Source organism: Hypomesus nipponensis, chromosome 27 (genome assembly GCF_054491055.1).
Source record: "Hypomesus nipponensis isolate SF chromosome 27, ASM5449105v1, whole genome shotgun sequence".
Lineage (NCBI taxonomy): Eukaryota > Metazoa > Chordata > Actinopteri > Osmeriformes > Osmeridae > Hypomesus > Hypomesus nipponensis.
The window spans coordinates 13,291,878-13,304,827 of NC_140387.1; the positions used below are offsets into that span (position 1 = coordinate 13,291,878).

At 38.4% G+C, this 12,950-nt stretch overlaps 1 protein-coding gene across 1 annotated transcript; it reads right to left on the bottom strand.

Moving 5' to 3' along the window:
• Positions 1–8,137, bottom strand: sptlc1 (serine palmitoyltransferase, long chain base subunit 1). Its single transcript, XM_084694106.1, has 15 exons — positions 7,978–8,137; positions 7,149–7,256; positions 6,852–6,946; positions 5,628–5,721; positions 5,466–5,538; positions 5,118–5,250; positions 4,918–5,047; positions 4,733–4,822; positions 4,462–4,569; positions 4,240–4,335; positions 3,861–3,957; positions 3,176–3,230; positions 1,373–1,490; positions 1,039–1,112; positions 1–716 (listed from the first exon to the last, which is right to left on the bottom strand). The coding sequence occupies exons 1-15, from the start codon at positions 8,029–8,031 to the stop codon at positions 623–625; spliced, it is 1,419 nt and encodes a 472-aa protein (XP_084550232.1). The 5' UTR covers positions 8,032–8,137; the 3' UTR covers positions 1–622.
• Positions 8,138–12,950: the final 4,813 nt, after the last annotated feature.

A 12,950-nucleotide genomic window follows, 5' to 3' on the forward strand; every position in this document is an offset into this window, starting at 1 on the left:
TTATGTAAATTAAATTATTTTAATTGTAAAAAAATTTGTGACCCCCTGGAAAAGAATATTCAGTAGTAGCCAAAAGACAGTAAGAAAAATATTTCAGTTAGAAGCATGGAGCAGGAATATAAGGGCTGCCTTTGGTTAAAACAGGAAATGTTGTTCAAATAAACACAAGCTTTTTGAAAACAACATAGGAAATGTAGTCATTTGGATAAAGAATTCTGAAATAAAATTTACATTTATAGTTGTTTAAGACCTAACCATAATTCAGTAGTAAAGTAAAATATTCCCAAACTCAAAATAAGGTCCATATTGTACATTCACAGATCTAATAAGAAAATTAAACATAGCTGGGATACAGTACAAAAAAAACAAGAACAAAAGTTAAGGCAAAGATCAAATCAACAAAAAGTAGCTGCAAGAAGGAAAGATAAAGTATTAGGTATTGACATAGCTCCTCATGTCACGTGGTCATCCACTGTTCATGCCTTTAGTTTTTGGATGAGAAAACCTTGTCTTGCATCAATGGACCCTCCCTCTCCCCTTATACTCTGGCAGGCCAACAGGTGGATCCTGTGAGTGTTACACGGTTGAGAAATCCAGGTTCCGTTGCAGTCGGAACAGGGAATCATTTGAGTAATGCCAGAGCTGCTTCTCTGATACAGGATGCAGCTTTCTCAATCTCATCTTCTGTCTGCTCGATAGTTACCACCACACGAATGCTGTGGAGACATTATGTTGTCAAAACATGTGCGGTGGTGGCATTGCATAGCAGCTGGATTGATTTCAAGGGTTCTAATTTGGCTTACAATATATTACTGTTCTAGAGAAGATGTCCAGCCAGTGCAATTTGTTAAGAAACATTCTTAATTTACAGCTTATACATTCACAGAAATCGTAGGCAGGTGACAACATGCATTCACCGCCTCCTTAACTGAAGGGAATTCTTGCAAACTGAGAATTTAAAATGAATGACATCAACAGTACTCAGGTTAAGCGTAACTAACAAACTAATACGAGTACATGATGCTGTTTGGCGCTTACGTAGGTTGAGGGAGGAATCGCTCTTCTTTCTCTAGGTACCGAGCCAGGGTGAGTGCCACCTGTCTGTCCAAACACTGGCAAATTTGAAAAAAAGTTAGGCCTACACACAAACTCAAGGAGATCAAATATAATTCCAGTTCCTTGCCATTCCCATTTAACTTTGCGAGAGCTGGATTTATAACAAACCACCTGGCAAGTCAGGTTAATTCCCATTTCCACTGTGCGAAAATCGTAACTTCAGGATAAATGATTCCATTGATGAGGGACAGTGGAAACAATCACTTCACTTAAATCCAAACAGCAAACTTTTTAGTTGTAAAGAAAAGTTCCTTACATAATCCACAATGTTGCGGAGAGTTTTCACATCAGTCTCTCTGGATCCAGAGCTTCTCTCCAGCTGCAGGTGAAGTGCAGGGGCAAAAGACTTCCCGACCACCTTCAGACCAGGTGTTCTGCAATGCAGAAAATGAAACTGAATGAGCATGAGTAATGAGGTTTTAGGTGAAGATTGGAGACAGGGTTTCACGCTAGGGTTTCTGGGCCCCCTGGCTAATTTGAACTCTGAGCCCCAAATCATACAGGAAAGTATGGTGTTCTGCTGGGCCCCCTGTCTGACCAGGGCCCTTAGAATCGTCATAATCTTTCCCCCCGTTACAGTGACATTGTATGGGGAAACATGTTTCAGTTCAGTATGATATCAAACGACATATTACCCAAACCATGGAATATACTGTGAATCCCAACACTTAAACTGATTTATTTGAACTGAACCTATACCTAAAACATTGTTTTCATGTAGAAGTTCTTACAGGATTCTGATCTGTTTGATGCAATTCCAAGAAATCCCCTGCTGACTTCCAAATGCTTTACATTTCAGATTTAAAATACTCCTTACATCACTGTGGTACAATTATTCACAAAACATTCATGCATTGCCTCTACAGAGTCTCTGTAAAATGTAAACAGCCAATTTAAGCAAGGTGGAATTGAACATAAAAGATTTGTGAGATGTACAATCAGGAGGAAGCAAGACAGGGGGAAAGCACGATAAACAGACATGGCAGAATCTTAACATAACCAGAAAGACAGTATGTAAAACACAGAAGCACAGTCTTTGTATAGTACTGGTTAGAATTATTTTAGATACTGTTGTACATTTTAAGTTTAAAACGCTTATATGTTTACCGTGTGCACCTTCCTGCAATAGTAAATTCCTTGTTTGTGCAAACTTACTTGGCGAATAAAGCCTTCCAAACCTTCCATAAGTATTCTAGTCTGGGTGCCAGCCGAACTAAGCCCCGCCCACAATTTATTTTATTAAGTTTAAAACGCTTATATGTTTACCGTGTGCACCTTCCTGCAATAGTAAATTCCTTGTTTGTGCAAACTTACTTGGCGAATAAAGCCTTCCAAACCTTCCATAAGTATTCTAGTCTGGGTGCCAGCCGAACTAAGCCCCGCCCACAATTTATTTTGGTCGGGAAGTTCAGTCGGGCAATGCTCCGTTGGGGAAAAACTATGCCCGAATAAGAGCTGTTCGTACCAATCAAATTGTCAGGGAGGGCTTTATACGATGATGGACAGATGATCAACAGTAACGTAATCAACCATGTCACCAAAGAGCGCTTGGGTTGAATTTGTTTTCAACAAACAACATACTACATTGCTCTGATTGGCTGTAGGTCTATCCAATTGAGTGAAGAGGCATTTTTTTCCGGGTTCAGTTGAAACACGCCCCATAATCACAGCCCAATGGAGCAGTATCAGACTCATATTCTGACCAGAATTATGAGTATGACAACGTCAGGCTGTAAGTATTCCATAATCCTGAATTTACATAAAATGTTTCCATCAAATAGGATCTACAGTGCATTCAGAAAGTATTCTGTATCAATGTGATTGCTTTAATTTAAAAAAAATTCACACACTGAGATTTCTCTTCTAACCAAACCAACCCTTATGAATGTCAATATATGAACGGAAAATACATTATTGTAAATATACTGCATATGTAAACAGTACATATGTTAACATGTTTATTACAAGTCTGTGTGATTTTAAAGTCACAAAATAAAACGATACACAATTAATGAAAAACAATTTCACAGGAACACAAATAATGACAGATTTATCTTACCCCTGCAATGCAGAGTGGGCATGTTTGCACTTTTCCCTCAGTACAGAAAAAATACCTGAAAGAAAGAAGGGAACTTCAGCATCTCCAGCATTTCTCACTCTCAGATAGAGGGAGGTTGCAAGGTAAGTTCCAACTGGTGGACGGTAATTATTTTACCTTCCAAGAGAGATTGGAGGATGCTAAATGGTGGCAAGTGCACTCAAACCTACTAGCTACTCTCAGTGTAAGACACGTGTGATATGTATTGTCTTTTGTCAATATTGTATCAGACATATCAAGCACTTCTGCACATATTCTTGCACTAATACAGTAAACAGCATCTTGCATACACACAACCACACAAACAAAGTTATCCTTTGGGGGCCTTTTTTAAAATTAAGTTTCTGGTAGTAGTCAGCAAAGAGAAGCTGTCCAGGTTGTCAAATGTGTGCACACTCTCCCTAAAGCCTTGTGAATTCACTTAAGCAAACCCTGGAGCCATTTATTGTAACTACAAAAACACACTTGTCAATAAGTTCTCTTGAAAAGATAATGCCAGGCTTACTATGAAAAATCTGGATATAAATACGAGAGAGGGGAAATAATGAGTGCACACCTTTTTGGGGGGAGACAGGGATGTTTTACTTATTTAGACTGTGTGTGTGTGTGTGTGTGTGTGTGTGTGTGTGTGTGTTGGCGGGTATACCCGGGTCCTCCTCCATGATGTTGAGGGCTTCAATGGCAGCAGCAGCAAGCATCGGGGGTAGGGAGGCAGAGAAACAGTATCCCTGACCTGATAGACGCTATAACAGACAAACACTTTTAGCTTCCATAAAAAACAAACACTTTGATAACAAAAACACTAAGTATTCACTATTTATTCAGTCCTACTGAAGTCCAACTCCTGACTTGGGTGTGTGTATTAAATTGAATCATAAAATGGACCATATCGAATGTCTGATAGGACTGTCGTCAGGGACTGAATGTCTATTTTCTCAGAAAGGAGTAGCCAATAAGCAATTGAACAATGGTCTTACTATGCTTATGACTGAAGGTAAATACGTGTCAAATCCAGTAGACTGTACCTGATGGTCTATGACAAACGACCTTCCACAGCAGAAGCCACCTATGGAGGCCACTGCGTTTTCCATGTTTGCACTGATAAGGTCTATATCGTCAATCTGAATCAAAAAACTAGAACCTTAGTTGATATTTCAGCAGAATGGAATTTGAATGAACACATAAACAATTAAAAGCTTTGCCAAATAAATAATTGTAATATGGAGTCAAATAAACCTCACACTCACATTGACCCCAAAGTGTTCGGTAACCCCACGTCCATGCTCGCCAAGTACACCAAATGACATGCTCTCCTCCAAGAAGATGCGTACTTTGTACTTGTATTTCAGCTTCACCTGGTGCACATGAACAAATTAGCATTAAAAGACATTATGAGCCATTTTTGCATCAGATTTCCTGTACATCATCAACCAGTGCCATATCATAGGCTGAAAAGGGAAACTTATTTAAGTTTTGACAACATCCAATCACACAGCATACAGTCTAGTTGTATCTCACCAGTTCTGGGAGAGGACACACATCTGCTGTGTTTATGTACAGCCCCTCAACTACGATAAATCTCCTGGTTACTTTAGCTTTCCGAAGGTTCTGGAAGAAAATTCAAGTTGTGTTTAGTTTCTGAAGCTTTCAAAATGTTGATATCTGTCAAAGATGGCATTACAAAATGGCTGCTGCTTTCTAACCTTCTGATCCTCAATCTCCTGCTCTTTGAGGAGTCGCTCAAGGTCCTCCATGTCATTGTGCTTGAAGTATTTGATGAAACTGCGGGAGGCTTGAAGACCCTTCTGTATAGAGAAGCATGCCGCTTCATCCCTGGATAATCACACATGCTTATCAGAAATCTATTCAAGAAGTTCAAAATGTGTCTAAAAAAGGCACTTACACAAACACTATATCCCCTCTCTTGGAATATGCAGGTATTGCACTTGCAATTGTTGCAAAGCCATAGGAATAGATAATGGCCTCTTCTGTTCGCATGAACTTGGCCAAGCGATCCTCCAGTTCCAAATGTACATCTGTATTGACACAAATCTAGTTTAACAAAGCTTTTTCCTAAAATAAACTATGAATAGTATTTTAACTTTCCATTTATCTAACAAAAAAAGTGTTTATCCCAGATAAGAGAACAACAAGTGATAATAGTATTATTTCAGTTTACATTCATGACTATTGACTGGGATATATCTGATGAAATTAAACATATTCTGTTTGGTGGTGTTTGTTGACGTACCAAAGGTTCCATAGAATCCTCTTGGGCCACAAGTACCAACACCATACTTCTTAAGAGATGCAAGGGCCTTTTGCTAAGTGAAATTGGATAAGTTAACCACAAATGGCCTGTGTCATACTGATAACTTATAGACAATACAATTGAACTGAAAATACTACCAACCATCACCCGCTCATTGTCGAGAAAACCCAAGAAGTTAAATGAGGCAAAGTTAATGCACTCTTTTCCATTGACAATGATTCTGTGGCTTGGTGGGCTGAAAGAAAAAAATTATTTCCATTAGCTATTAGCATTAGTTAAAATCAAAATTTGACTAATCTCACAGAGCTCAGGGGTCCGTTCTCCGTTCGTCGCTAACTATAATGATTTGTCATTATCTTGGATTGTTATATTGGATTGTCATTCTGGGCTTGCAGAGCTTCAACCTGCTCGGGGGCAGGCTTATTTTAGGTAAACAAGATTTGTGGCGAATTTATAAGCAGGGTTGATACAGGAAGTCTGTCACAGCCATGTCTTGTCTGTTTTTACGACAGCAACCTGTGGCAGAAAGTGCAAGAATAATTAGCAGAATTTAACAGGAAAAATAATTAATTGCTCATTGCGTGATAGATAGATCCTTAAACACAGCGCAATATGCTACTAGCCTTTACTTTTTGAGAGATAGCCTATCGTTTTTTTTGTGAGGGTGTCATTTACATCATAAATTTGTTGAAACCACATTATATGACATTAAAGATGATAAAGTATGAACATAGGCCTAGCTTACTGTAATAAGCAATAAAACATCTAACTTGGTCACTAACTATACATTTAATTTGGTCTGCTAATTTTTGCCAGCCCTCTTTCTTGGATTTTGCAGATGTTCTGCAAAAATGATTTTGAGGTGTTCCCTGGCGTTCTGATTAAATCTTCAAATTCGGGGGAACCTTCAAGCAAGCTGTTGCTCTGTTGCGGAAAACACGGGGCGCTCTTTTTAGCCATGGTGAGCAGCAATAGACTTATGTGAGCAGCCAATAGCAGCGTTGCTGATCAAGGTTTCTACTATCGATATATACCCCCTTTCAGACCAATGCATAACTCAATCCAGCTATACTAATTATAAACATTATAAACAACATGGGTGTTCGAAGAACAGAATTAGCCAGATCATGATTAGCAAGATGATGCCATCTTGGATGTGTCATTTGATCTCTGATGTAATAAGCGACGTACGGAGAATGGGCCCAAGGTTTAGATAAAAACTTGGCATTGGCTACTGTTAATAGTGGTAATCAGTAGCCCACATTTGTAGCCTAATGAGTGGTACTTGTAGCAAATACCCTACTTTTACACAAAATACTACTTTTATAAAAACTTTTATACAAAATACAAATATAATTTACTAACCCTGTTACAATATCATAATTTAGTGAAGGATGGTCTTTGGAAACAGGAGGAACAAGAGGTTCTGGTTGCCATTCTTCAATCAATTCTTCTTTTTCCTGTGGTGGACAAACACCACATTTAAAAACAGACTATAAACTTCTCCGGGTCAAATTACTTTAACAAAATAGACCAGGCTGAGCTTTTGGTATTTCTGAGGGTATTACATTGTTAAATTGGGCTAAGCAAGCTGTCAAGTAATCTAAATTATTTTTGATGGAGATCTGACTTTCCAAGATTTTTTGTACTGCTTTCTGTTACCTTCTCATTAAGATCAGAACGTTCCTGAAGTTTGTAGGTTTTGGAAAACAGGAGTCTGATGATCCATAAGATAAGGATCCCTTCCAAGATCAGATGGTACGCAGGTGCCTGTGAAGAGAAACATGAAACCTTTTATTTATTTTTATTAAGTCTGATTTACATTTGTGTTGTGTGGTTCCATCAGAATGTACGTAATAGGATGAAAAAACAACAGGGGAGGGAACAAAACACTGAACAGGGGAGGGAACAAAACACTGAACAGTGTAGGGACTAGGGATGGAACACCCAAAATGCATGATAGAGATTTGGAAATCTTTTGGAAGTTCGTCTATCTAGTGGCTATGTTGACGCAATCAAAAATAATAGGGCGTTTCGTTTGGAATTTCCAGTCTGGCCAACAAGGCTGAACTGAAGCTAACATGATACTCCACAATTTAACAGTAATACAACAGCACAATGTCATTTAGCAAAAACTAAAAACGTGCTGAATTGCGTGTAATCCAAAAGTATTTTAACTTTGAGTGAATATTGTAAATAGAGTGGTGTTAAATGAATTAAAATTCATTTCAGTTCACTTCCTGTTTCTCAGGAGAAAAAAAAGTGAAAACTTCCCACCATGATTGGACTCGAAAGGAAAAGCACATCCGTACCACGACAGGTATTGGCCACAGCCATCTGTCAATCGTGTCTCCAGTAAAACAATAAAAGCTGGCTAGCTGACTTTTCTAAACTATTGAACTTTTGGACGACACACACTTATTGTGATTATTATTTGACAGAATGGATTAAGCCACAAATTTAACACAGCTAATCATGGAAACAAACTTACCTCGTAGAATGCCTGCACCATTTCCACTAGCACCCACTGTTGCCCTGACGCCATTTTGCACCACGTGATAAAACGTCAGTTTCCCACTTCTTCTTCAACTTAGCCTTGCGGTATGCTTTGGCGCTGAACAGCGTATGCCGCCCATCCACTGGTGAGGCAAATTAGGTAGTCAGGCCTGGACTGGTAATCTGGCCGGCGCACTTGGGGCCGATATTATATGATATTTAATATATATAAAATATTACATCTTTATATGTGTATTTTTGTATCAATTTAAAATTGGCCAACGACCGGCCCATAAAGCAGAGACAGCGGTCCATTGGTTCCTTTCCATACTGACACTGGGCTGGCCCAATCACATCTCTTAACTCTTTTGGTGTACTGGTGTCCGACCGATTGTGTTGGGCCGGTCTGAGCAAAAATACCAGGGACATTTTTTTGTCCCAGTCCAGCCCTGGGTAAAGTAGGCTACATCTCAAACAATCCCCTTCTCCATGCCTTTTGAAGTTGATTGTTAAATGTTGATTTTGAATTAGGTTTTTCAGGCTAGAATGATAATAATGGTTTTGGATGAATCTGAAAAAATAAAAGAAGAATCATGTCATCTAGCAAACGTTGGACACACACACATGTCCCATCGAAGTGCTCGCCCATGTCTTGGCCATCTGCTTTTGACTTTGACTGAAAATGTCGATTGATCTTTCTTTTGTAAAAAAAAAGAATATTTGATATAATTTTCATAAATTATTTAATAACTTTACAGGGCCTTAAGAGCTTTAGACACTTGTGTTTTTGGTTGGCATCAATAGGATTTACCTTTGATGAGTTACAGAGAGAAGGCTGGTCAAAGGCAACGTTGATGTGATACAATATGCTTGCAATTTGTTTCAATAAGCTTCCTTTGAAACGGCTTGATTTACATTTGTGGATTGATTCATCTGATTGTTGAGATTATTTCATTTGTCATGTTTTATATAACTGCCACTTGGTAATTAGTTCAGCTTTATTATATTAAAGTATATATGTACTTTACTGTATTTGAATGAGTATGTTTTCTGGGATGTGGTATAGAAACCTGACCTCACAGTCAATTTGTAACAAATGACTTCTTAAAATGAGGGCTCCAGCGTGTGTAAAAACTTTAGCCTGTAGATGGCAGTACAATTGCATTTAATTAAATAATATGGACAAAGGCATTGTATCTCCAATCATGTACAACACTATGCTTTCTATTATCATAAACAACACATTAACTACTGTATTTGGTCTGCAGCTCTCCAATTGTGAAAGTATTTTGTATTTATATTTATTGGTTTATATCTATATCTATATATATCTATATATATCTATATATATATATATATATATATATCTATATATATATATATATATATATATATATAAAGAGAGAGAGAGAGAGAGAGAGAGAGAGAGAGAGAGAGAGAGAGAGAGAGAGAGAGAGAGCGAGAGAGAGAGAGAGAGAGAGAGAGAGAGAGAGATAATGGGTTTGTTTTGGCTCCCTGGATGTGAAGTAAGATACAATTTCTCAGTCAGTTAATGATCTATACTACATGTCAAAACACAGGAGACTGGAACTATGTTCATGCCATTGTATTATGGCATGGCATTATTTCCTATAAGTTGTAGACATGAATAGTAGGATTGTACACTGACAATTAGCATGCATTGGCAATATTTCAGCCCTCCAACAGCACTGTACTGAAAATTATGTTACACACATAGTAGATAACTTTGGGTTCTCAGAGGACAGTTCAACTTCTTTATAAAAGTGTGCAAAGATAGATAAAAAAAAAGTCAAACAGGCAATGTGTTTCAAGCATGTCCTAATGCTTTTTTACATGTCAATCTTGCTTGTGCCCCTGAATGTTGCCTAAATCATAGCCACCATTGGGATTTGTAGACCCTCATAACTTGAGCTACTGGAGGGGGACATATCTGCCCTCTAGCACCCAGCCTCTCGTAGTGTCACATTATAAAAATAACATATTTTTGTGGAACTTGACCAATCTTGTAAAGTCTTAGATACTACAGTCTTTAAGCAGCCTTGGTTGCCAAGTGGATACTTGGGGCCCAATCTCAATCTCCACCCTAAACCCTAAGCTCTGAACCCTCACAGACTTACTTGATGTCACACGGTGACAGAGTGATTGAGTGCCAAAGGCTGCAAGGGCTCAGAATGCTTTCAATATGGGACAGCACTTGATTGCATTTTCCTGCAAAATAGTCATGTTTTTTGGATCAAATCTGATGAAAGCATTTTTGGAATTTATTATCAAAGGACAAACTACACACAGTTCTGGCTATGTTAACCATCAGTGAGCTTTGCGTTTAAACTTACACATACATTTTTATTTCCAACCATGTTTATGTCAGGGTTGGTTGCACCTTCCATGCTTGCCGTTCTTCTTATTTCTTGTCTTATGAGGCGGGTTTGCCAGGATTTCTCTTACTTCCGGGCTTGCACTGGTAACCCCGGTAACGCTGTGAATTGTGGGCAATTCACTTAGGCAAGGTCTGCAAAAATGCTGACTTATGAAAAGGGTGCATAAAGGGCTCAAAATGTCTGCTAGAGAGCCCTCACACACTTGACAATTTGACAGTGGGACTTCCCCAAGCCCTGACAGACTTGACAAGAACACATCTCAAAGTTTGTGAGGGTTGACATTGGAATTGGGTGTTGCAGACTGAATTATGATTCTTTGATGACAGAGGTAGCACAGCTGGATGTTGATCTCTTTCTTGAAGTCAGTTGAGATGAAACAACTCCTTGTCTGCATCCTGAAGTCAGGTGAGAAACCTAGACAGGAGTTCTTCCAAGTTTCAATTTCAAACTGAAGCTTTCAACCCGAAGGAAGAGAAAAGGGCATTGTGGTTAGTTCTTGACCCAAGGCCATCTTTTATAGGTTTGAGCTCTCTCTTTGAGGTTTGGCTGTGACTTGAAAACATTGAAACATTTCCGTCAATGTGGCCAACTTTGTGATTGGCGTACAACCCAACTTCCCATCATGCACCTTCCTGCCACAGTAAATTCATTGTTTGTGTGAACTTGCATGGCAAATAAAGCTAATTCTGATACTGATTCTGATCAAAATAAAATGACACACCATGATTGACATGAACGATACATGAACGATACGTAGGCTACGTAGGTCAAGGTCCTTTTTTATAGACCTTTACTTTATTGATTAAAAAAACATACACTCCCAAAGCATATCGACTTCATATATATAAAGTCATATTGACTTTTTTGACATTGTTTTAAATAAATACTATTTACCAATACTTTATCCAGTAGCCTAACATTTTAACATGGTTTTTGTGTCCGGAAAATGGAGGATAGATGTATGGATTTAGATTTGTTTTGCAATTGTAGGATACTGTTATCTATTATGTAGCTATGATCATTATCCTGGAATAATTTAGATTGAGATACATCAGTCTAAACATGTGATATCACAAACTACCATATAGCCATACGTTTCCTATGTAGGTTTGTATCATTCTGAAATTATTGTTCATCATTGTTGAATGCATGTATTTAGAATGTTTTGAGTTATATTTAAATTAGTTAATTTTCTATGAATGTACATTTGATAGTGGTAAAAAAGTTTAAAAAAAAATCATCACGCCAGAAAGTCTGTGGTGAATCATCATTTTCCCATTGGGTCAGTGTTAAAGGAACGTATGGTTAAGCCACGACACACGTTAAGCCTAACAGTTAGCCTGCCCCAGACCAGGTTAGTTTTGCAGCATAAGTTACCATAGTAACTGAATTCGAACTACGTTGAGCTGGCTTTTTGGAACCGAATAAACTGGAAATGAGTCAGACTAAGTGACATAAATCTGGCTTGTTCGGTAAACTCACTTTATGAAACAGGGCCCAGAACTACATGGTGGTTGATCTGACCAATAAAGTAGTGGCTCCCTTGTCAGCGCAACAATGACAAAACCCACAATTGAAGTCATTGCTAAGGGCTTTCTAAAAAAAACTAAAATATATAGTTAATAAGACAACAAATTAATGTTTTGTGTTGTTGAAATTTTGTATATGAAAGATTTGTCTTTCACGGCTATAGCATGGGTGAAAGCTCAAGCCAAATCTTCCAATTTGCAGGCAACAAAATTCATCTTGAAACTTTAATCATAAATACAGTATCATACGTACAGTATTCATTTGACATAAAATGTAGCTATAGGGGTACAATGATTGCTGTAAGGACTTAGAGATCTATTTAACTGAATTAAAGGTGTATGAAGGAATTGGTGTTGTTCTATAAGGTTGTGCGTTAAGGGAGAGTCATCACTCCCCCGCATCCTCTGTTTGTCTCCCCGTAAGATGTAATGAGGCTTGTCTCATCCAAGTCACATAGCCAAGCCTACCCAAAAAACCCACGACTACTTCCATAACCAACCCCCTTTCAATATGCCTGTGTCAACCTCATATGCAAATATCATGTTTATCCTTCTTTCAATGATCCTCCCTTTCTATTTAAAGGGAGGATACAAAAAAGGGTGTTTCCAGTCATTCAAGAAATACATTGCTGATGTAAACACCTGCATCATTGGCTAGCATGTTGCCTAGCAACACCAGGGAGCCCACTTTGACAGTGGAAGGAATGTCACTCTTTCCAAGGACCAATGATATGGTAGCACAAGTCTGGCTGAGACACTGATAGGTCACTAGATCTTCTTTGATATGCATTACAATGCCCTCTGTGGGGTGTGATGGTCAAACGTACGGCTGGATGTCACCCTGCCCCCACCTCTCATATGCTAAAATCTGGAGTTGCTGGATGGAGTCTTTACTTGATGGGTCTCACACCTCATTGTGTAACTTACTGTTGCATTGCTAGTCATATGTTGATAAGTAAGGTTCAAAATGTGGTCTGATTGGTTGTTCTACAGAAACTAGTTGGGTATAGAGGGACTTATGACGCATTGTTCTGTAGATT

Excerpts from the sequence above, each read along its gene's own strand:
- sptlc1 (XM_084694106.1), bottom strand. The coding sequence starts at position 8,031 with ATGGCGTCAGGGCAACAGTGGGTGCTAGTGGAAATGGTGCAGGCATTC. Across the intron at positions 5,722-6,851 it reads AATTATGATATTGTAACAGG|CCCACCAAGCCACAGAATCA; the intron begins GTTAGTAAATTA and ends TTTTTCTTTCAG. Across the intron at positions 5,539-5,627 it reads TCGACAATGAGCGGGTGATG|CAAAAGGCCCTTGCATCTCT; the intron begins GTTGGTAGTATT and ends AATTTCACTTAG.